The following is a 25,669-nucleotide window of genomic DNA, read 5'->3' as shown; positions in this document are numbered from 1 at the left end:
GATGATTGTAGTTGAACCTTTGCATTTGTTGCCAAACAAACACAAATAATCTGGACAAGAAGGCATTATTCACTTTGCCATGCAAATACTTCCAGACTGTATCATTTGGTGTCCTAGTTTATTTTCCTAACTCCCAATATAAGATATTTTGCAATATAAGCAACATTTTCTTGTCTGGTAATATTTATAATAAAACGCAGATACAGGAAGGCATCTGAAGACCCACTGTTATCCACTCCATCTTTTGTTAGATTTGACAGGTCCTCCTTGGAATAATTTCTTTTTAACAAACAGATGTGTTTACCCAGACTATGAGTCCACCTTTTCCTGTTTAATGGTTGTTTGGGAAGCAGGTTTTGTTGGGTAGCACGGATGCATCTATATGTAACAAAGTGTAAAATCATTTCACATGCTCACATAAAAAAAATATGATAGGAGATAAAGGGCTATCTCAATTTAACTTGTTTTCCAAGCATATTTGTTATGTCCAGTCTGAAGTTTTGAGGGGGTCATTGGTGGTATTTTGGTTTTCATTGTTTGTTTTTTTTCAGAATTCCTTATGTTTTTGTGCCTTTGCAGGATCTACAAAGAACACTCAAAGTCCATTGATCAGGCTAACAAGCTAGAGCCTTTTTCATAGATTCGTAGAATCATAAAATGGCTAAGGTTGGAAGGGACCTTAATGATCATCAGGTTCCAAACTCCCTGCCATGAGCAGGGGCACTAGACCAGGCTGCACAAAGCCTCATCCAACCTGGCCTTAAACACCTCCAGGCAGGGGGCTTCCACAGCCTCTCTGGGCAACCTATTCCAGTGCCTTACTACCCTCATCATGCAGGATGTCTTCCTGATGGCTAACCTAAATCTCCCCTCTTTCAGTTTAAAACTCTTACCCCTTGTCCTATCACTACTCTCTTTGGTGAAAAGCCCCTCCCCAGCTTTTCTGTAGACCCCCTTCAGGTACTGAAGTTAGTTACTTCCTTGGAAACTTCAGATTTGTTCCACCTACATGTCTTTGTAACACTTTTCATACAAAACCAGTAATTTTTTTATCTCATGTTATTTACTTTGACCCTGAGATTACCTGTCAATTCTATTTTGTTTTCTTCTTGATGTAGCTGTTCTTCTAGGGATTTTTCTCAAATATTTAAAGATCTATGGGTAAACTGAGAAAAATCTACTGCATTATTTGATTGCAAAATGAAAACCAGTTTTCTGCATTAGTCTGCCTTTTAGCATTCTGTAGTGAATCTATACATGTGCATATATGTGCGTAAGCAGGATAGTCAAGGTGAGAGGGGAGTATGACAACAGTGCCAAGTGTATGTATCGTGCTTTGTATTGTCATTGCTGTATCAAGAAGGTGTTATTTTCTCCCTTTTTTTTTTTTTTTTCTCGCTCAAAGAAATCATAAGCATGTATCTGTAAGAAAAAGATTACTGCTGTTCCATGATTCTGGTGAGTAAGGCAAGTCATGTACGGAGATAACTTTTACAAGATGTAGCTGGAAAAACTGCGAGCTTTAAGGGCTTCACGTAGAGACTTTCTTCAAAATAGGAGCTGCAGATGTATTGCTAAATAGAAATTAATAACATTCTTTGAAATGAACTAATTTAGGTTAATTATGTGGTTCTGCAAAAGAAAAGTGGTTGCTTCCTTCAGAGAAGAAAGGAATGTTAGCAGGGAGAAAGGTGATCAGGTCATTAGCCCTTCTGCCTGGAGAACCCATAATTTAAAGCTGGTGGTTGTGCTGAGTGAGTCCTATTACACATTGATTAAAACCATGCTTTACTCCAAGATGTCTATGGATAGTCAATACTGCATTTGTCTCCAATTGACGCTGCTGTGCTTGTACCACCCATTGGTGAACTTTCTTTTTCATAAAACCACCTACGTGGTTTTGCATATTTACATTAGATGCTGCTTAGACAAACTTTCAGACACCACAGTCTCTATATAGGAGGTATATTCTTCTTTCACAGTAAAAGTGAACAAACATTTACATAGGTCTCTCCAACCATCTTATGTATGCATCATATATATGTGTATTTAAATGCAGACTCTTACAATAAAAAAAGCTTTTAAATATAGTTTCTCCTACTTCAGCTTATCATTGTACAGCAACAGCAGGACTACCACTGAAGAAGCAGTATGAATTTCATTTTAAAGCAAATTTTTGCCCCAATTATCTGTTAAACTGTGATTAGATTCACGTTTGTCATGCTCAAATTTAAAAAATAATCTGTGAAATCTCAAAAAATCTGAACATGTTTTTTCTGAAATATGTTCCCAAATGTCTTTATCAGTTGGTAGAGATGATTTGGCATTGTATCAGAGATTCGTGAGACATTTCATGTGCCTGCTTCAGCATTATAGTGATTGCCTTTTTTAGTGAAACGTTGTCAAACTTGGCTGGCCACTAACCATATTCTGAACTTCAGGGTACATTGAGCAGACTTCATTCCATACATTGATGAGGATGACCTAAACCTATCAGGGCAATTAATGAAGATTGGCTGCTTTAGGAGATATTCCAGGGTTTGGTCTGTTTGCCTGTTGTTTTCCTAGAAAGCTTTACAGCTCTGGGCTGATCATGAGAACACAAAGTGGTTATGAATCCAGTGCTGCCCTGGCTTCCCACTTAGCAAATGCTCTTCTACCCTCTTGAGATAAGGCAGTGGCAGCTCTGCTGTGTGGGAAGCCCAGTGCCTCTTGCTAAGTGGCTAGTTCAAATTAGATATGGCAGGAACGCAGATAGAAGGGCATTTCCGAGTTGACTGGCAGGGTTTAATGGATCCCAAGTGAGAGGAATGATTGCGCTGCAAACAGCTTTGGGAGAGCTGCTAGTTAAGAACTTTCACACGCCTCATTTGGCCTGTTTCCAGCTTGAGGTAAGGGGGAAGGGTGCAGGAGGAATGTGCTTTGAAAGATGACTTGGCCCTAAGCAATCAAGTGCGACTGTTTTATGAAAATCTTCCATCTTTGCCTACCAGATAGCTCTGTTTTCTCTTTGTCGGGGAGGTTTTCTGTTCAGAAAGAACAGCCAGGAAGGTTGGCAAGTCAGATTCTTTTCAGACTGAAATCTGCACATCTGATTGATATTCAATAGACTGCAGTATCTGAAAAAGAATACAAGGCAGCTGCTATGTTGGTTGGACAGCTAGTTATTAGACATTGACTAATTTTCACATTTTTATAGAACAAGATTTTTTTAAGATGTGACATTCCATCACTCCACCCTCTGTGGGCAAACCGAATAGTAAGAAAGATGGGAAAAACATCCTGTAAATGAGAAGCATCACTTTTTTTCATCTGCACAGGCAGTACACTTTCAGATCATAATCTAAATAATCCAAATTATAAGAAATTGGAGTAAATAGTGCAAGTTCAGCGAACAGCCAAAGCTGATGGATATAATTGGCTAAATGCAGTTGTGCTTGGTGGTGGAAGTGAAATGTAACTGTGTTGATGCTACTAAAATACATCTTCCTATTGCCCTTTGTACCAGAGAGCAGAGTATTCTGTTTTGCTGCAGTTTGCAGCCTCGATACATCAAACTTTTATTTTTCCATGTATGTTTCTACCTGCAAACAGATGTTGCCCCAAGGCTGCACATAGCAGCAGGTTTTTTCATAAAGCACGTGAGCTCGCTCTCTCTGCAGGTTTCTTGCCTGTCTCCTCTACCACAGCTGCCGTGTCTCTCTGGCTTTTTGTAGCTGCTGCCACCCTGATCCTCTGGGGTAGGCTGCTGAGTGCAGCTACACTCTGCAGGACAGGGGGCCTGACATTAGTTAGCTGCTTAGCCGTGGCTCTCAGATCCTCTCAGTCTACAGAAATTAATCCATGTAGAACAGTGTTAGAAGCAAAACAAGTGAGCCTTGACAGGCTTATTAAAAGGGGTCGAACCCAGAGCCTTTGTTGAAAGTAGTGCCAGCACCCTGTTCCTGTTGACTCAGAGATTATCTCACTCCTCATTCATTAGAAGGGTCAGAGGTGTCCTATTGAAAAGATATCCTGGCCCGCTAACAAACAGCAGGTGCAGCCCCTGCCTCGGGACGCAGAGACAAGTTGCCAGTATCGTGGCAAGGCTTTCCAGCCCTCCTTGCTGGTGGTGCACATCAGGGCCTCTTCTTTCAGCACTTTGTTTCATGGTGTGGAGGTACAGAGCCCCATTCTTCCTCCATTTTTCATCAGCTGCAAACCTTAGAGGTTTGTATGACTGCAGTTTTGAATACATGCCGATGAGCACCTAGAACAATGTGAAACAGTGTTCTTGTAGGAGAGCATAGTGAGAGATACTGGGTTTGTATCTATGCACTTGAGCTCTATATTTTTTGTAAGACAAATGAAAAATTACTCTTCAAATATTTTTTATGGGAACTGGATGACTCCAGTTTAAGATTGCAATGAGGAACAAAGATTGAGATTTGGTAAAGTATAATTAAATAAAATGCACTTATTGAAGTCCTTTGATCTTAGTTTTTTTGTGTATTGTATGGAATATGGCTTGCATAATAAATGAAACTAATTACCTTTTCAAAACTATGGAAAACTGTATATTAACTTCTTGGTTAAGATATGTCTCCATCCACTTTCTACAGTAGATATATGTTCATCTTAAAAACAAACATCTTGGCTTCTTTTGACACTGTTGTCTTTAGAACATGTTAATGCATACTTAAATTACAATGAAAAGTTTGTTGGTAAAATGGGTTAAAATCTACATTGCTATTGCCTTAGTTGTGAACAGACACCTTTTATCAGAAAATTAGCTTTTCCTTAAGGCAGGGGGTTGAAATAGCTGACTGAAGCACTGGGATAATCAGCAGCATTAATGCATTCAATTTAATATTGTTTCATTTTTCACCCATATCGTCATTATTTCTTATATTAATCAGTTATCATCACCACATCCCCTTCCCATAGTGTACTTGGTTTCCTTTTGCTTCCACTGGGTGGTTGCTGAATTATGCAATAGAAGTTCTGGGAAAAGGGAGGGTGTTCAGGTTTCTTCCAGTATGAAGTTGAAGAAGACTGTCACTTAGAGGTTGATCTTTGCCTTCACCACTGCTGGGGTGTCAGGATGTTCCTCACTGTCTCTGTTCTCTTACTTCAGATAATTCAGCCCCTCTTAGAACTTGATCAGAATCGGAGCAAGTTGAAGTTGTACATTGGACATCTGACAGCCCTCTGCCATGACCGTGACCCCCTGATTCTGCGTGGACTCACCCCACCTGCTTCCTACCACCTGGATGATGACCGGGCAGCTTGGGAGAAAGAGCTGCAGAAGATGACCCAGGAGCAGGTGAGTTTGTGGTCTGAAGCTCTGAACAAAGGCCTGAACTGCTGATGTAGGTCTTCCTGATGTGCCACACCAAAATTTTGGGAAAACGTTCTGTAAGTGGTGAAAACAGGTAGCAAAGATCCACTCTTCACCAGACGGGAGGAGTCAATAGTTTCTTGAATCATCACCATATAACATCATATATTCCATATATGATGGAATTTCATCTGTTCTTTTATTTGAACTTGAGGCCGTGCAACTACACACTCATGGCAAATCACACTGCAAGATGCCACTTTTGCTATGTTTTACCTTTTAACAAATTTTACCTGCTCTCCATAATTTAAGGTAGTCCTAGAGATCTTAAATCTTTTTTTAATGACATTAGCCATTTATATTTTACTTGGCATTTTTTTTATGAGTCACTTCATGTAAATGAAGACAATGTCTTTAACTTCTGTTACAGTACGTTCTGCCAGTAATTTTTTCTGCTTACAACCTTGCCTGGATACCTAAATCAAGATTTGGACCAAGTGTACTAGATTAAATACCCCCAGCTTATGCACACACGAACACAGTGATTTCAAAAGTCCAACAGTGTATTTCCAGGAGTTTTGGAATACAGAACTTAAAGGGTTTAGTAACAGCTCATCTGATGAAGTCTCTACAGAGACTTCTATCAATCTAGCAGTAACTTAACTACTGAAATAATCTTCCTTTCTCCCAGCCCTGGTGATGTCTTGCCTTCCTTAATCCTTTCACTGGAAATTTTTATCTCTTGTTTTCGTACTATAAATCATCATTCCCCAAAACCCTTTTTCTCATTCCTTCTTACTTTTTAACTTAAGAATTTTACTCCTATAATACAGAACCCTTTTCTTTCCCTAGTTAAACTAATACAAGGAATTGGATAAAAAATATTTTTTGTCTTTTTGACCCTGACATTGGATTATAAGGCAAATTCTTTCACTATATTATTCACTTTCATATGTCTATACCAAACTCAATCCAGTATGCACACAAACTAGTGTAAGGCTTATATAGTTAAAAGTTTATTTTGCAGGTCAGTGAAACTATCTTGAGCCTACCCTGAGCACTTCAGCTCTGGTTTTCTTCTCTTGCGATGTTTAAGCTCATTTCTTTGCACTTTCAACTCAAAGCTGAATTTTGATCCAAAAATTGGAGAGAGCAGCTCAGCAGCCAAGTTACAGGAAGCCAACAGAAGCATGCCTAACAATTCAGAAAGAAGAGCAGACCTCCAGAGATAAATATGCCTGTAACAGGGCCTAGATAGTTGATCTCTGCCTTCGTACCTGTCTTCATACATTTATTTGATTCAGCGTGTGTTGTGTACCTCGCTCAGTATCTTAATTTGCCTCTGTAGACCTGACACATTCCTTTTCTCAGCAGAGCAAGGTAACCCCTACACACCTGAAGTCAGCCTTTTAGGTATGTCTTGGTTTCCACAATCAGTGATACAGGATTAAGAGTTTTTCAGTGTAGTGCATGCCACCTTCATATATTAAAGAGATAAGGCTCCTGTATTATAGCCAGAAACATGGGGCATACCATTTAGAACTGCCTTGTCTGTCAGGTTGGGATGAAGCAGTAATGACAAAACCTATAGCAATGCATGGGAGGTGTCTCTGAAAACAAAGATAAAAGCTGGATGTGAGCAAAGTTTTCATATCCCTGAAAGAAATTGACTTCTCTGTTATAGCTGTGATGATCTTTTAATATAATCAGGATCTATGGAGATAGGTGATATCTTCTATTTGATCAGGAGATGTAGATAAAGAAAATAGAAAAGGCTTTCTTTGGCAATCTTTCTGAATAGAGTCAGCCCAAAACAGCATCTGTTTTTTCCAGTTCTGTGTACTGATCTAATAAAAGATAATATTTCTCATGCAGACTTTATTAGTCCATTAGCAACATTTATTGAAAGAAAGCACTGAAGCCTAAATTGTGAAAAAAGAATTATGTAAGTTGTGCTGGAGAAGAGAAAAAAATGTAATTTTCTATCTTTTCCCATTATTGGCTTAATTCTGAATTGCTGTCACCACAGTTGTTGAAAGTTACTGCTCTGTTTGTGATTCCCATGCATAACTAACATCTGCTAAAATAAAATGTAGCAGTCTCTTCTGCTTTCCCATACTCACTTAGATTGTATTTAACAAGCTTCAGTTGAAAAATACAAACTAATGGTATATTTCAATTTACAAAGCACATTGTTCATTTAAGTCGTAGAGCTTTTCTGTTTCTAACTGCAGAATTTCCTTTGTGTTTAAAGTATTCCCATGGGGGGTGGGAATCAGTTCTCCAGATTTGCAGAAGCCCATCACAGAATACCCATTTTGCATCTTTGGAATTTTAATGAGTTTTGTAAATTACTTCAAATCCAGTGCATTAAATTCTCTCCTGTCCCTTCTAATATGATCTTCTGTAGATAATGCTTCACAAGCCTCAGTGGGAAAAAATTAATCCTCTTGAATGTTAAGAAGTGCTAACATTATTAGAGAGGATACATTTAAATTAACACAAATAATATTTCATAATGTTGCCATTGTATCCAGTCTCCCCAATAAGCTTATTTAGTGTGTTTTGTTTTGGTTTTTTTTTTATAAATAGTTGAGAATTCATTTTCCTCTGACTGCTTTTGGAGCTGTGGTTTCCCACTGCAGGAACTATTATTGGTGAAGGTTGGTTTTGCTGTGTTTCATGATACACCTTGTAGGTCTCTCATACCTGCTGAGGAGGCTCAGATACAAATAGTAGGAGTTTTCTGTGGCCTTTTCTGGTTGGTAAAATATGAAGTAGGTGTAAGCTTTTCACTCTTCCAACACATCCACAGTGACCTGCAGAAACTAATGTACTGTAAAAGCTTCTACCAGCATCAAAACCAGGATTCTAAGGAGAATTTATTGCCATGAAAATAATTTTCTGGACTCTCAAAGTTTGATGGATAATTGGTACCTCTCATGTATAATAGTTTATTTATGCTACCATTAACTTCAGCTGTGTTCCTTAGTTAGTGACATCCATTGATTTTAATTAAAATAAGGAGTCAAGATGCTGCATACTTCTTTGTTGACATTTCATCAAAGACATTTTGTAAAGTTGACTTCCTGTTGTAAAGTTTTGGTCCATTTGTAATGAAGGCCTGAAGGCAGTACTTCACGAGTATATGGTATCTCAAAACCCAATCTAAACTACTATGCCAGAATAAGATGTGGACAATAAAGAATCTATGGTGCTTGGAACCATGTCATTAAGTTACTCCTCTGGTGGAAAATATTCCTTTAAGTCAGTTCTGACCCAACGTCTACAAAGAATTTAAGCAGCACTGTTTCTGGAAGTGTCCTTCTTTGATTGGTTCATGTCCTGTTCAGCTTTTCTTATTAGAAAAATTGAAGTTACCAGAAAGAAGAAAGAATGTTCCAAGTCTCAACACTGAGAAATAAAAATTCCATTCATTCATTATAAGTAATTGCATTATCCTAGCAATTTCTATAAAATACAGTATTTTCTTTCACTTTGTCCGAAACATATCATTATGTTAATATTCTTGGGCTCTGTGGAACTACTGCTATGTTTCATGTTTTAGATGGTCGCCTTCAAGTGAGGGATTTTATTCCTATATGAAAGGAAATTACATTAAGAACATAATTATATGTTCAACATTTTTATTTATAGTTAGGTTTTTGTTTTTCTCTTATCTTTACAAAAGGAAAGAATGGAGTAGAAACAGGAACTTGCTGAAAATTATAATTTAAATATGTTGGTGGTGGTGTGTTGCACTGTGCTTGGAAGGCAGCATTGTGAAAAAAGTAAAAAGAGACAACCAAAGTGAGCAACCAGATGTTAGTAGGCTTAAGCAGTATTATAGGTGTTTCTTAGTCCTCCAAACCTATCTCTAAAATGTGTAGAAGCTCATATTATGGAGAGCTTCTTAGTTTCCATAGGTCATACCATCATAAAATGGTTTGGGTTGGAAGGGACTTTCAAGATCATCTAGTTCTAAGCCCCTGCATGGGCAGGGACACCTCCCACTGAATCAGATTGCTCAGAGCCTCATCCAGCCTGGCCACAAACACTTCCAGGGAAGCAGGCATCCACAGCCTCCCTGGGCAACCTGTTCTAGTGTCTCACCAGCCTTACATGAAAGAATTTATTCCTAGTGTCTAACATAATTCTCCCCTCTTCCAGTTTAAAGCCATTACCCCTCTTCCTACCACTACCATCTTGTAAAAAGCCCCTCCCCAGCTTTCCTCTAGCACCTTCAGGTACTGGAATGTCACTATAAGGTCTCCCCGGGGCTTCTCTTCTCCATGCTGAACATGCCCAGGTCTCTCAGCCTGTCTTCACAGGAGAGGTGCTTCAGCCCTCAGATCATCTTTGTGGCCCTCCTGTGGACTCGCTCCAGCAGGTCCATATCCTTCTTATGTTGGAGGCTCTAGAACTGGGCACAGTACTTCAGTACTTCAGAACAGGTCCTGCAGTTGTTCTGAAAAAATATTTCTTCCAACAGAAGAGGACCTGTAGGACCTGGGTGGGTATATTTCCATGAGATGCTCTTTCAGAGGATTCCTGCTTTGGGAGCTTGTCTCAGCCCACTACTGACACAGTGTTGTGAGGAGAGGAGAGGAGCTTTTGAAAAATCTTTATGGTCACAGAAGAGCCTTTGTAGTGAGAAAAGGTTGTCTTCCCTCACCTTGTACCAGCTTCAGCCAAAGCACTGACTATCTAGGGATTCCTACCTACTGATCTTCTCCCAGGAGGACAGCAATGTCTTTTCTGCTCAGCTGCTCAAAGCAGAGGAAGGAAAAAGGTGATAATATCACTTCACTGTGTCAGTCACAACCTGCTGTATCAGCTAAATAGCCATGGCTTGGTTCCATGAAGCATAACTTATGTTGCACAGAATTCATGTTTCACTCTCAGCAAGGCTAATGTTAATCTTTTCATACAAAAGCACATCAGATCATCTGTATGTAGCTTTCAAAATCTATTTTAAAATTGCATACATGGTTGCTGAATTTTGAAAGTATTAAACATACATTTTGATTTGTTCCACAAACGATACTGTAAGCAGGATAAACTTTACTCTTAAGTTACAAATAGCTGTTTTATAAACATCCTGTGTACTTATTTGTTTAGATTCCACTTGTGTTCTTACTTCTGTGTCATCTGTGAGAAATTGCTCAACTTATTTAGTTTCTGTAAAGAAATTACTCTGTTTTGCATTTAGTCATTCTAAATTACTCTGTTACTTCAGAGCCTACCCTGCCTTTCTTCTCTGACTGCTCTTCCATTAACTTGTTATCTTCCCCACCTGATTTATGTCATTTATTTTTAATTTGTAATCTTATGGGAATGCATAATGTATTTTAAAGTTAAACAGCCCACTTCTGGTCTCTGTTAGAAATTAGAAGTAATAATTGCAACAATTTATATCCTTCTCTGTGTGCAAATGTATTTCCTGAGTTTAGCTGAGAAAGTAATGGTTAAAGGGGCTCTCTAAAATTATTACTACATTTTATAGCCTTTTAAACTTTTACATTACATTAGTGTTTTGGGTGAGGATCACTGTCATAGTTCTTAAATACTGCTTGAAGTCACAAACATTATCCATAAGTTGACCATATCCGTAATGCCATAACATTCTCCATTTTTATTTGTGCATGGAATTACTAATTTTAATTAAATTAGGCATATTAGCTATGCCTAACTTGAAAAGAGATATAAAGGGAAAAGCGTTACTTTCAGGACATCACCGAGTGTTTCACATGTATGTGTGTGTGTGTGTATGTCTAAAATTTACTGTGGTATCATTTCCATTACCTTATTTTTTCAAGGGAAGCTCACGTCTCCATATGTTTTGCTATTAGTAACAGGTTCTGTTACCCTGTGCCTTGCTCAGACATGGTGGTGTTTGGGAAAGCTTTTTTGCAGCATCTCCTGGTATGAACTACTGCTACAGATCTTGCTTGGCGGTGCAGGGGTTGCTGGGGACACCTCTGTGGGCATTTTCTCCTGCATGGAGGAAGGGAACCACATGCAGGAGCAGCTCTGTCCTCTGTTGCCTTGTTGGGCTCACTGGATTGCATGAAGCAAAATATTCCAGGGGAATTTCTTTCTTGCAGTATCTGTCAGAAATTTCAGAGCTAATAGGATTCTCCATGACTTGATGATAAAAAAAATTAACTTCCTCTAAAAGAGATACGGGAATCGTGGAAAGAGTAGAAAGGCCTCCAGCTCTGATCGTGTAATAATGGGATGGACATAACTTCATCATCTCAATCAAGTCCTTCCTGCTTTGTCCTTTCTCCTCTTGTTTTGCACTGTGCAGGTAGAAAACCATCACTACCCCTCAACCCTCTGTTCTAACAATTAAAATGTTTTTCCAAAGCTCGTCAGCTAGGATATGTAAGAGAGGTAGTGAAGATTTGCCTTGTAGACAGGTGAATTTTCCCTGTGTTTATGACTGTGAGGTGCTGCCTTGACTACATGGGCAAAGTCCCTCTGGGGACGCCAAGGCCTAAGTCGTCCACAAGAGAAGCAAAGGGAAAAGGTACCAGCCCAGCATGAAGAGTGCATCACAGAGTAATTCTGGCAGTTTGTCTAGCGATCCAGCTTCAGGAGAGGAAACTGACACCTAAGGTAATGCATGGCAACTCAAACTAAGAGAAGCCTGACTCTCTTCCACTGTCCCTTTATTATGCAGAACTGCGAGGTGTTAGGGATTAGGACTGTGGGGTTTTCTGCATGGTGCATGCTTGGGTCAGCAAGGTCTGGCCCTAGCAGATAGCCCTGTGGCACAGGCAATGACTATGATTTGTTCTGCTTAGCCACAGAAAAAACAAATTTCTGTACATTGTAACAGCATTAATTTTAGTGTATAACATGCAGCAGAATTTACATAAACAGGAAAATGTCCTCTGACTGTGAAATAATTTCTGCAGTTTCTGGAGGATGGATGTACTACTTACAAGTGCAGGAAAAGTTCTCCAGTCAAATGCAAGATAAAACTTACAGCCACTTCTTCCCATTTAAATAATTTTAAAATTAATTCATTAGCAAGGAAACATATTTCTGGTATTCACAAAGCTTAGAGATGCTCAGCATTGCGGGATAGAATTATTATGTGCAAAATTATTTCAAGCATATGGTGCAAGACCCCTCAACAATTTTTTTCAGGGTTTTTCTCAAAGTTGATTGTAAAATATATTCAAGTGTATTTAAATATATTTAAAATATATTTTTAAGTTTACATGATTTTTTTAAAAAAGGCAATGTTTAATTTGAAATCTTACTTCAATTTTTAAATGCACGTGTTTTTAATTTTTGAAAAAGCTAACATTAAAACGTAATTTCCATATCAAGCAAAAACATTAAAGGGTCTAAAAAAAAGTATCTTTTATGTTGTTGGGTTTTTTTTAAAGTTTGGCATACTGGGATTCCCATACTCCTAATCCTTTTAGCCCTTTTATAGGTCTGTAGTTGAGAAATATAGATTTGTATGTAATTGGCTCTCACTTCTTCAAACATACATATTTACACTGGTTGGTCTGGGAAGATGCAGAAGGTCTTGACTAGTTGCCTAGAGACACAGTGTAGTTTAGCCTATTTTCAGACAAATCAAAGGTTAGGATTAAATAAGTTTAGTTTCTTTCTGATGCTTATTTCTGTCACTTTAGGTTTTAAACGTATTTTTCAGACTAACCGTAGCCTGATCCAGGAACACCTAAACTTTGGATAAACATAATTCCAGGTCCTGGTATTGTAGCCTTATAGAAGTCCTGCACTTAACTTTCTTCCTGTGTTGTCCTACAAGCACCTTATATTCTTTATTCACTGTTGCTGTCTATTAGACTGGGATGGGATACTACTTTATTTTTGTTTGCTTTTGTTCATCAGTGTTTTTTGTGGAATCACTAATGAAAGGAAAATAACACTTTAGGGAGTAAGCCTCCTGCATATAAATAAATTTTAAAGCATCTTAGCTTAATGTTGCTTTGTTTACATTATGGGAAAAGCAAGAGCCAGGAAGGCTCTGCAGAGCAGCACCACCATTCACCTAGTGTGCATACAAAACCATTATTATCTTCCCTCTAAATGTCAATTAATCTTTAAATAAATTATCTACTATCTTGGACCAGAGAAGCACAATGCCAGTTAAATTAATGGTGAATCGTTTGGGATTTTTTTCACTGATTGAGTGTAACTATAAATGGAAAAGTATTCCTATTGTGACTTGCTCTAAACCGAGGAAGGAAAGCAGCAGTGGTGAAAAGCATGTGAATCTATTGCAGATTATCTGCAAGCTTCCATTCCCCTGAGATGCTGACGGTCCTTTCTGTTCTTCTATCCAAAGATAAATACTATGAAGCACTTCTAAGGTCCTTGCTACTACCCTCTTCTTTTTGAGCTATTTTTACTTGTTGTCATCTAGGCAAACATATCTGGCCTTGCCTTCTCTTTTTTGGTTATTTCTATGAGGCAAGTACACAAATCTCCTCAAATGCTCAGATGAAAATACCAGGAAAAAAGTGAGTTAACACTTTTTATTTTCATAGAAAAATGGCATGGAGAAGACAGCACCATTTTCATTTGCATTCACAAGAGTAAAGTGTAGGAAACCAGGAGCAGAATTGATAGCAGTGCTTTTAGAGAAACGTCCCTAAAATTTGGACTGCCAAACGTGTAGGTGAATCAAGTTATACCATGGAGAACTGGATGTTCCCCATTAAGGAGCTTGTCTCAATGAGGAGTGACGCGTGCTGCTCACAGCTGTTTCTGAAAGGAATTACGCAAACGGAGATGACATACATGATACAGAAATGCTGCAACCAGCCACATAGTCAATTAAGATGTCTTTGTTTAAGTAGAAATCCCATTATTAAACCTAGATGTTCCAAAGCTAGCAAACTCAACGCAAGGCTATCATTGCTACTTTTTTTAAAGACATTTCATCACAGACATCTGCCAGCCAGCTGTGTAGACTTTCTGTCTGCGCTAATTTGCAAAGTATTATTGCTGGCCTTCAGCATTCAGAGCTGTCTCCTTTTGGGCTTTTGATGGTCAAAAACGTATGTCTTGGAAATATTTTCTTCCTCTGGTTAAGTTGGTGACTTTTGTGTGATTGCATTGGATTTATTTTAGCTTTGGCATGGGCTTATTTTGTTGGGCCTACCTTGATTTTATAAGGAATCTTATAAATACATAAATGCTGACTAGCACAGCAAGAAATGGAGATATCCCTGACTTTGCAGTACTGCCCCGCTGAGGACAACATCCTGCAGTATTCTCACTTGTCCACTAACTGCATTTCAGTTTTGAAGGTTAATCTCTTTGAGATGCTTTTATATTGGATTATTTAATTGCTTTGGCCTTTCCTGGAGCTTCACCTGGAGGATTTGGCTGAGGCGGCCAGAGGAGGGATGCTGGCAGGGCAGGTGGTGCAGGACCCGCAGGGAGCCGGCCCTGCTTTCCCTGCTAACACTGCCCTCTCCCGGCTCTCCTGCGGGCCCAGGCCCCTTGCGGGAGCCAAGTGAAGAAAAGAAGGATGACATCCTTGGTTTCTTCTCCTGTTCCTTGCCACCTCTCCCAACCTCCCACCCACCTGAGGAATGGGACGATGGAAGCTTTGCCCTAGCCCAAGAAGCCAAGGCAACCCTGCCTCAGAGTTCAGCATCCAAGCCAGTCCCGTGAAGTTCCCTGTGGTGAGGTGGTTTGCAGGCTGCTGTAACTGGGGCCACCTGAATCGCTGGGGCTGAGCAACCTGAGACTCAGAGGTAGTCCCTGCAACCCAGTCCCCTGGCTTTTAATATCCAGCTCAGCTCCTAGCTGGTTGTGCTGGCTCTTTCGATCCCACTTGCTGACTGGACCTCTCCTAGGCTTATCCATCCAGTGCAAGTTTCCGACTAATCGCTCTGCCAGGCTGTTGGAACCAGGCTAATCACCTATCCACACCACGCCATTTCTGAGCCATTATGGGCTTCTGCTGAATTCCCCCCCTCCTCCCCTTCTCCCCCAAGAGCCCTTGCAGAGCCTGGAGTGCTCCCCTCCCTCTCGTTTTCCCCACTTCCCCAGCTCATGTCACTCCACAGAGCAGGATCAGGTTGCTTTTGCATTGTGATTCTTGGCAGGAGCCCCTCTCGGATTCCTATAGCTGTTCTGCAAGTACGGCAGCCAGTAGGAACAAAGCACATAAGAACACATTAAACAAACATTCAGCACACCAAGCCCAAATAATTTACTATATGCTACTCTGCCTAGTAAAGGGAGTCACATAGCAGGCTTGCCCTTTTAATTTCCTTTCTCTTGCTTTTGTCTATAGAAGTCTATCCCATAACTTCCTTAAAAAGTGTTTACATTTATTCTGTAGTCTTTTCTTAGGTTGTTTGTTTTTATGCAGTAGGTCTTGCAGTAACAATCTCCTGTGCTTTGCTCGATACCATCATTAAACAGAAACATACTATTGTATCTGATTAGAATTTTAATTGTAGAAAAATAACCTTTCCCACTGCATCGTGCTCTCACAGTGGTAAAATGACCCCTGTTGTGCTGCTGTCTGACAGTTCTCTCTTTTTAAAACCTACAAAAAGAAGTGTCACAGAAGTACAAAATACAGATCCAGAAATGTGCATACTAATGACCAGTTGTCCCTTCAGGGATGAAAAATTCCAATTTTACATTCTTTTCATGTCATATGTTAAAGCACTAGAGTTTCAATGAAAATATCACTTAGGAATAAGGCATGTTACAGGACTGACAGATAATACTAGAAAAAAAAAATTGAAGAAGGCTCAGAAGTAGGTAAGCTAGTTGCTACACCTGCTCAAAATGACAAAGAACTTTGGATGTAGAAGCTTGCAGTAAACTTCAGAATGCCTCTAAGTGTTTGTACCTGCTATAAATATGCTTATCTCATTTTCATCAGGAATATACTTTATTAGAAGAAAATCATATCACTGAAATAACAGAAGAGTGTCTTGGATATTTAGTATATGAAAGGTATCTGCTTGAAAGCTTATCCAATCGATCTATCTGTATCATCTGGTCTAGTAAGAGATACTGGTTCTTGTCCTGTTAGATCCTCACACTGGTGTGAGTACAGTGATCCCTGAAATGCTTGTGCAGGTAACAGCCTTACTTGGGATTCTGCACAGTTCACAAGCCAGCACGGGCTTTATCAGTTGCTGGGCAAATAAACAGGTTACTGAAGGCAGATGTTTCCTACTCTTCATAAAAACTCTGTAGGCCCCTAATTCTGGCAATGGCATTAGGCTAGGAGCTAAAAATTACCACGTGTACCGTGGCGTGGTTTGTAACACTGCTTGTTGGAAAAAATGTTTATAGACTGTAGACAGCATGAACAAGATGAAAGTCTGAAGTTCCACATCTTGTTCTGAGCCAATTATAGTAACGAATGATCCAACAGGAAATGCAGAGTTAGTAAACAAAACCCATGTATGCTGCAGCACAATTGTGGATAATCATCTTATGACTGAGGTAGGAAACACAGTCTCTTAAATGTAAATTCCACAGAAAAATCACAATTCTGGTTAATTCTGAGTGTATTGTATATAATTATGTAACATTTCTACTGATTGATAGGAAGTAATTTTGAAGTGATGTCCTATGAAGCATCCTGTTGTTTATGAATAAAAATCAAACTATTTAAAATAATGAACTAGTGAAAGGCTGTGTTGCTTCTGGAACATTGTTGCTTTCAGAAAGACATTCTATGGAGGAAGCTTTCATCCTATCGATCGTAAGACAATTTATTTAGGAGTAGCTAAGCCAGTTTTCCTATGTGGACATGACCAAAGGTCACAAGCCTGGTTCTGCAGAGTGAAAAAGTGAAATAAAGAGGGGGAAGACAATCCAGTGCTGGTGAGGGAGTCATTGAGGGAAGATGCCGGTCCTGGAAGTGCCCAGCATGTTGTGCTGCTGCTAGCTCCCTTTCTAAAACTGATGGCTTAGCTTAGAGCTGAGCCTGATGGGCAGATCTCTTTATACTGTAAGCATGTTTAATGGTTGAGAATGACCATGCCTCTGTGTGTTTCTTGCAGCTCCATGTGGAGTTAGAAAAGGGCGAGAAGGAAAGCGTGGAGCTGCAGGAGTTCGCCAATGCCATCTTACAGCAGATAGCAGATCACTGCCCTGACATCCTGGAGCAAGTCGTCAATGCACTTGAGGAGTCGTCATGACCTCGGCCACTTAGCCTCACTGAGAGCACCCTCGTGGCCAAGCCCAGTCCAGTCCAAGGAGCAATGAGAGTGGATAGGAATGTGAAAGACAGAACATGGAATATAAACTTCTGGTGCACCTTTTACAAAGAAAACAAAAGCAAAAAAAACCCTCTGAAACTACGTGCTCTCTAGGTTCTTCCAGTCTATGGTTAATCAGTCATGTTTCGTTCATCTGCTCACTGCCTTTCTACTTTAGAATCTGATTCCCCATTGACTTTGTTGATAGTGACATTTGGATACAGCTAACCAGAGCTCTTCCAAGTCTACTGAGCAAAGAAGAGGGGATCCACTGAATATAAGGAGCTCTCGTTCACCATGAGGTTGCAGAAGGGCAGCCCTTGCCTTCCTTTCATTCATTTATTGCTTCTTTTTTCTTTCTCTTTTTCTTCTTTCACTTTGTTTTGTTGGGGTTTTTTTGTGTTATGTTGTTGTTGTTGGGGTTTTTTTGTTTCGTTTTTCATAAAAGCTGAAAGTCTGAATTTCACAGTGCTAAAACCAAACCTGAGTGTGCTCTGATTATGGCTTATGACTGGCCAGCATCAGCTAACTCAGGTCTTACTGCCTGTCTCAGTGTTTCATATATTCTTAAATAACAGAGAGAGGAAAGGAAAGTTTCCCTGTTTCTTCCTTTTAGTCAACTTCATCTAGCAGCTGGGAAACAAGGTAGGCATACTGGTACTTTCTGTTTGCTTAACTTGGATTTTTATTGTTCGCTGATCTGACTCAGAAGTGCTGAGTGGGGCATTTTTTCAGGTAACTGTTTTCATCGTTGATTTCTTGGGTTTTTTTTTTAGCTGAGGTTTCTTATCATAGGTCTTTGTCTCCTAAGTTCTTGTTTTATAGAGAGCTCTCTCCCTTCGAGCAGATGTGGTCAACAGGTCAGATCCAAGCTTTAACTTGTATAGTTTGTCCATTGCCAATTTTTCAGGCCATAGCTTTGTGAACACTAGCTCCCTAGTGTATGAGAATAGTCTTAGGCATTTTGTAAATGAGAAAATTGCATCATTTAGCTTAAAAGTATAATTTTAAAGCTAAGTTAGGTAAATTGGTAACCTAGTTCTTACTGTAATTGTAATTTAATTTATTTTGGCTTAGCTTAGTTTGACAAGGAATGAGTTTGAGTTCAGAGCAATAACCCATTCTTATAAAGAAGAGCATCTTTGCTGGATTTGGCACCCAGCTGAGAAGATAAATATAAAAATCACAGCTTTAGTTAAACCAGTGCAATTCTTATATGTATATGAGAGGCCTTAGTCTTGTTCCCATCCATCTTTGACACTCATTGAAGCTCCTGCTAATAGGTAATATGACCTGAAATAGCAGGTTGGTTTGTCATTGTGGTAGCAAGTCAGAATCCTATTTTATGAGTAGGACTTGGGTGTTCATTCTTGGTCTATGCATTAATGGGGAGTCACTTTTTTTTTTCCTGGCTACCAATGGTTATGTGTGTCTGGGGGCATCTGCAGGACAGACCCCTTCAACATCTCCCCTTATGTTCCTTAAAGGAGTTGTTCCCCTTCAGCTTTCTCATGTTGCTTAAGAGAACAAGGGGAGGGGAAAGGAGACCAAATATCAACACTGCAGTGGAAGAAATCTTGGTTTTCTAATCACTAGCTAATTATGAATCCTCTCAGTAAGCCTTCCATTCAGAGCCTGCAATTTAATTCCATATGACTTAGTACATTTTGAGCTTAATCACTAAACTTATGCTAAGGAAAATGTTCCAAGCCCTTTCAGGAAAACTGCATTTCTTACATCTTTCAAATCTACAGCACGGTTCCCTTTCACAGGTCTTTTAGACCTTATTTGGATCTTAAGCAGTGACCAACTGCTTCCAAATAGAAAGGAGATCAGCAAAAGTTTGAGTAAGGGAAGATGTACCCTGTCTTTTTTTTCCAACAAGCACTGTAAGTTAGGCAAAATTGAAACCTTAAATACCTGTAGACTCTGTTGAAATCTAACAGATTTAAAATAAATCACATCCCAATTCATTCTCCTGTAATGATTCAGCAGAAGGAACTGTATCCATAACCATGGTGACCACTAGGAAGAAATATGTAAGTCTCCAAATAAGAGGTGATTCACACCTTTTCCAGGTTTTGAACTGCCAGTGCTTTGCAAATCAGGATAAGTAACTTTAGTTCTGGCTGTAGTAGCAGCCTGTGTCTCATCTTTTTTTTGTCATGGATGAGGAGGGTCATGGGAACCTGAATGTGTGCATGGAGGGAACACCGGAAGGCATGTAGACAGTGAGTGTACATACCACTGAGTCGTGCCTCATCCCAGAACCACCCCTTTGGTCCCATTATTTGAGTCAGCATGTTTCGATAGGAGCTGTTGTTTTGAAATCTTCCCTCTTGCTTTTTCTTCATCACCCCTAATTACTCACTCAAGGAATTTAATGCCGCCTGTAAAAGCATCAGAGCCATCAGCCTAACATCATCACACCACCACCACCACTCCTGACTATCTCATTAACTTATATGGTCAAATCTCCAGCTGCCCTGGTTCCCTGCTGTAAAACAATCCCTCCTCTGTGAGAAGCTGTGGAATTTCCCTTATCGATGGTTCAAATGACTCCCACTTGTAAACCTCTTACTGAGATGTTCCTTGATAGCGTTTCTGCTGCAGGCAGGGGGAGGGGATGGGAACAAGAGGTGATCACTTAGGGATGTTATTTCAATTCCCCGGTTTTTCTGCATTGCCCACACATTGCAGGAAAGCTGCAAGTTTCAGTGCTGGTTCTTCTGCATCTTTAACTCAGCTGTCAGACTGGGGCTGCATTTCTGGAGTTAAAAGTGCCCCAGCCAAAGGCACGTTGCTGTCATGACAGCGTGTGCAGGATTGGCAGCCAGGTGAATGTCACTGTTTACATATCTCCCAGCCTCTTCCCTGAGAGGATTTGTCAAGCCTGGCTAGTTTTCACGCTGGCCATTTGGTCTTTTATCTCCCAGCCACACACCTGCTGTTTCTCCTGTCTGGATTGTTGGGCCTTTTCAGTTTTTCTCGTTAACCACTGTTATCTTCTAAGTCTTCTAGGCTTCCCATCTTAAACATTGATCTTAGACCTCAGTAAAGGGCTTTCAGGGAGAGAGCAGATCTCATTTAGGAGCAGACTTGATCCAACTTATCTCTATTGAACTATTTCAGGTAATCTCTATGAACCTGTGTCAACAGAGATCTTGTCATAGTGAATATAGCTTGAGGAACTGTGTGATTTGGGAGGTGCTGCTGGCCACAATTTAACGCTGAATGTGACCAGTGAAAGCTTTTTCTTTTTGCTTGTGTGGAGTGCCACACCATTGGCCTTATGGCAACAAAGGGATTTTGTTATCATAATCCATCACAAAATTGCATATTAGGCACATGGCAGATGAGCAGTATGTATGCACATACTGTGATGCTCATCCAGTTGCCTAACCCATCGCTGCTCTTCTAAAATCTTATACCCAGGTGTCAGCAGCCAGGCAAATGCAGTTTCCTAGCACACAAGTCCTACAAAGCAGCAGCTCTGGGAAATTCAGGGACCCTTCCCAGGGAGCCTGGGGAAACTTGCTTTTCCTTCTCCTGTTGAATGGTGTTCCATTTGCTTCGGGAACTGTGAAAGTTTTAATTACTCTAAAGTGTTTTGTTTTTTTTTCTTTCAAGCTGTCATTTCTAGAGAAACTGAGAGATGTAAGGACTTGAGGAGCTATCTTCAGAAAATTAGATAGGTCATTTGAGCTGGGTTTGGGCTAAAAAATAACTCAAGCTTGAAGCCCACATACAGGGTAAAAGCTGACACCCCAGCCATGCTTGTTCATTACGTTCACAAGTCCCAGTACATCTTTTCCTCTGAATCCAGCTTCATGTAAAACACTAAAAGGACATTACAACACTAGAATTGCAGGGTGAGGACATGAGCACTGTTTGCAATTGGAAGAAGAATTGCTTGGCGTGCTCCCAAACGAAGCTCTGAGCTTCTAGTATTCTCTCTCATTTTGACTGCCTTTAACCAGCTTTCCCTCTAGAAAATGCCAAACCCTCTTTAGAGTATCTGATTTTTGCCAAGTCCAGGGGATGGATGGTGAAGGTTTGACGTGATGTACAAAACTGTGTGTGCAGTTTCTGGTTGCAGGCCTGGAATATCCCTTCTCTAACCAATCATGTTGGTACTTCAGGGCTCTCGGTATTTTGCACAAGGGAGCATTAATGTCATAAGTCTCATAGATACATGTTTCGCAAACCAAAGGGGCACCACTTTTCATTTGCCCTGTAATTCCCACCCATTCTGCTGCTAACGCTCAATTTGTTGGGAAACTTCTACAACAGGTAGAAGGTTGACAGGGTTGAGTCCCCACTCCTGTACTAATTACCAGTCGTTGCCGCTGCAGGGGTCTTTTTGCAAAGGACATTGAGAGTCACGTGCTGATACCATTTTAAAGCAAAAACGTCACTGTGTGAGTAGTGTGTGTAGTCCTCAAATGGCTCCAATGAAATGCAAAAGGGAAATAGTACAGTCAAGGTGTCTGATGTTTAAGGAAGCCTCTACTCAGCTCAACGCCCGCACGGAAAGAGGGAATGGGAGAGGATGTGGAAGGCTGTGGATAACTAACACTGCCCCAGCGAAGCTGGTGGGGTGGGAGGGTCAGGCAGGGGGCATCACCCTTGGCAAGGCCAGCTCTGCCAGCCTGTCTTGTCAGCATGGCAAGAAAGAGTGTCAGGGGGGTTTTAAACAAAATAATGTTTTTAATTGTTTTTTTCCCACATAAATGGAAGGAACCTTACGCAACAGCAAATCTTTCTGAACAAAATGGCTGTGTCTGCTGAGTATTTTAAAAAAAAGAAAAAAAAAGAAAAAAAAAAAAAAGAAAAACTGTTTCAAGACTTTTTAGTGTCAAAAGCATAAACACAGAAATCCTGACTTTTTCCAGTGTGTGTGGTGAGTGCTGTAACCCTGTCATCAGTATCTCTCCTGACTTTTTCAGGGGTGTTCTTTCCTGTTTTGTTTTCTGCTTGTCGATATTGTCTGTGTGGTCCTAAGGCTGGGGCAGTTACCAACAATGTGTGTCTGTTGTCGGATTAAAAAAAGATAGTAGTAGAACTGAAAAAGATGTGTTTTAAAATATATATAAAAAATAAATTTCATCAAAAGGAATTCAAGTAAAAGAAGCAACAAAGCCGTGACTCCTCCTCTTGGGATTGTACGGAAAAGGATTTGTGGGCTTATAATTATAACCAGTTGCCTTTCACAGGCTTTTGAGGTCCAAGGCAGCTTGGCCTCTTAGGAAATGTTACAAACCCTGTATAAATTCCTGCTTTCCCAGGTTTATACTGTACGTGTGTAATACAGAAATGGGCAGAATGAAACTATTTTTGGAAATCAGTCTTTTCTGGTAACAGTTATCAACACTAGGTGTCCATTAAGATAAGAACCACTGATGTAAATGGGCCATATGCTTTGTCCAGACCTTCCTTGTCTTCTCAGTCACACCCGTCGATACCAGGGACACGTGCAAGTGCAGATCAGCTGGTGCAGGTGGTTGTGTGTAGGTCCATTATCAAAGTTGTGTTTCTTTTTGTTGGGTAGTGGTCACGCAGGTGCTGTGGGTTATGGTCCAGGAGAGGACTAGCAGTCACCTTCTGCTGTGCTTGCATCAAAGACTTGCACTGCCTAGAATGAACAACGTGAGGCTAAATGAGAACATAACGTGAACAAAAAGAGCCACGCAAGTCACTTCACCTGTCAGACTGGGTAAAGAATTTCACTAAAAGAATGTATTTTAATATCAAAGTATGCTGTTTGTCCCTGTTTTGCACTTCTAAAGTGGATCTTGAAAATTAAGTCAATCAGTTTTGGTTTTAAATAAATGTTTCCACTTTAGGTTTTCAGTGCTTTCATGGGGCTTTTAGTTCAAAACATTGTTTTTCATTTGGAAACTGGCAAAAAAAATTTGATCTATCAGTCACAGGTAGTCTTATTTGTTCTAAAATGTAGTTATTTAAAAGCCAAATTTGATGCTAAATTTTACACGTAGGCATGGCTCCTTTAATCTACCCCATCTTCCCAGCTCTCTGTGAACACTGCCAAGTCTCTGTCTGCCCGGTGCCTGCCCAGGGACAGCTGCATTGGGCCCTTTCTGACACACTTGTTACAGTTTATCTGGGGAGGCTTTAGTGGCAGATATCTTTTATCTGTTCAAATGCTGAGGGAGGATAAATCAAATGGGACCACGAACAGGGGGGTGATTTCTGTGCTAGCCTAACCGTGCTGCTCAAGCCCACTAAAACACTACCTTGCCATTTCCCTCCAAGCCGGTAAATGAGGAGAGCCGCACGCTGGGTTCACAAACTGTTTGTGGGGTTAAAAGAAAGTATGTGGGATCCTCCATCCACTCCACAGACTCAAATGCCTCATTTGCTTTGAAAGAGATGTGTTGCACTTTAGCAGAGGAGGAGACAGGTTTTGGGGATGTGATCTAGAGTACTTGAATTCCTTTTTGAAATAACAGCAGCGGGAGACATTGATGTCTGTGATGCAAGTGCACACGCTGCCTTCAACTTGTATGTGTTTTATTGCTGGAGTCATGTTACTGACAGGATAATGAAATTGCAAAGAAAATGTGTTATATTCAACTTTGCCTTGATAATATAAACACTTTGTTCATTTTTTTTTTCTTCTTTTTTTATTCACAGACTAAGTTCATCAGGAAATTATAAAATTATTTAAAAATTCTGTGCTGTGTCTTCATTCCAGTCAGTTTCGGTGTGTCTTGCTCTGTGCCCCCTCCAGCGTGCCCAGGACTGGAGGGCAGGTAGGAACGCTGTGTGGCAGTTCCCTCAGACCAGGTTTGAGGTCCCATTTGTTGCCCACCCACACCACTGGAACAATCCTACTGGGGGGCATGGTTGCACCACGTTCCTGGCAGTGCTCGTGGGTATAGCTAGGGTTGCCTGCAAGGTGAATGCAGGGGACTGTCTTGTCAGTCACAGGAGTGTCCCAGGTTACCCTTGGACCTCACAGGTCCAGTAAATTGAGTTCTAGCAACAGAGTTTACAATCAGCTGTTTCCTTTGTCTCTCTCATGCCTGTTTTCCAAGGAAATGCAACTTAGACATTGCTGATGAGTGACTGAATCCCAGATGTGCACCCAGCATTGGGTCAGTGTCAGGATGATGTCTTACAGAGTAATGTGCCTGGAAAGCCTTGCTGTGCAAAGGCCAGTGAGACTGTCGTAGAGAACGTGTTCCTGGTGAGACCTGGACTTGAGTCCTGTCCCCACGGGAGCAGAGGAGAGACACCACTTGATGGTGTAAGGCAAGCTATGCCCCCCTGCAATGCTGGAGGAAATGGGCTCTACCCAGCGCCCAGTCTCCAGATGCATTTTGAGGACATGGGAAAGTGCCTGAATACTGTCACTGTAAAAATCTCATTTTTCTGGTGTTTTTAACTGTTCTAAAGAGAATAGCATTGCAACACTGGGTCCCACTGGTAGAACAATGTCCATGTTAAACACACTCCACCAGATTCTCTGCAGCTATCCACAAGCACTGGCAGAGCAGACCTCCCCAAGTCAGAGCACTTTCTAACCAATTCCTGTCTCAAAGCCTCTCTCTTTTTGCTTCTTTTGTCTATCTGTGCAGCCAGTTTTTCTCTGGGCTTCCTTGCTGGCCTTGACCATTCTGTTTTCAGTAGATTTATCATTTTAGGGGGCTCCTAAGATCCTGACTCGCTGTTTCCATACGAGTGACTTCATGTGTGACAGGAACAGGCATCCTGATCTCAGTGCTGGAACATTCCACTCCTTACGCTAATTGGGTTTCGATCACTTGGGCTTCAATCAGGCACGTAAAGAGGCATGTGGAAAAAGGATACACAAGGATTAAGGGTCTCGGGAGCTTTGAAAGGACGAGTCCATTGGCCTTTTGGTTCCCAGTCTGTTTTATGTTCGCTTGAGCGTCTTTGGCTGAGAAGGGGATTCGTGATTCCCATCAGGCCAGGGTGTGCCTGGCTTGTGCAGCACAGTCCGGATCAGCTGAATGAAACCACATTCCACATAAATTTAACCAGTTACTGCACAACGAGGTATCTCTCAGTCTGGAAGCCATACAAATGCCATTGCTGAACAGCTTGTCCCTGCAAAAGAGGA

At 40.6% G+C, this 25,669-nt stretch overlaps 1 protein-coding gene across 4 annotated transcripts in view; it reads left to right on the top strand.

Moving 5' to 3' along the window:
* ERC1 (ELKS/RAB6-interacting/CAST family member 1) overlaps positions 1-24,256 on the top strand; it is a 291,365-nt gene extending 267,109 nt beyond the window's left edge. For 3 of the 4 annotated variants that reach the window (XM_051633488.1, XM_051633479.1, XM_051633469.1), the window contains 2 exons: positions 5,117-5,305; positions 17,362-24,256. In XM_051633488.1, coding sequence (XP_051489448.1) covers positions 5,117-5,305; positions 17,362-17,499 — 327 coding nt within the window. In that variant the 3' untranslated portion in view covers positions 17,500-24,256. Of the gene's footprint in view, positions 1-5,116; positions 5,306-17,361 lie in introns of those variants that run through there. The other variant, XM_051633498.1, reaches the window with a different exon arrangement.
* Positions 24,257-25,669: the final 1,413 nt, after the last annotated feature.

The sequence above is a fragment of the Apus apus genome, chromosome 1 (genome assembly GCF_020740795.1).
Source record: "Apus apus isolate bApuApu2 chromosome 1, bApuApu2.pri.cur, whole genome shotgun sequence".
Taxonomy (NCBI): Eukaryota; Metazoa; Chordata; class Aves; order Apodiformes; family Apodidae; genus Apus; species Apus apus.
This window is presented reverse-complemented; position numbering and strand designations above follow the sequence as displayed.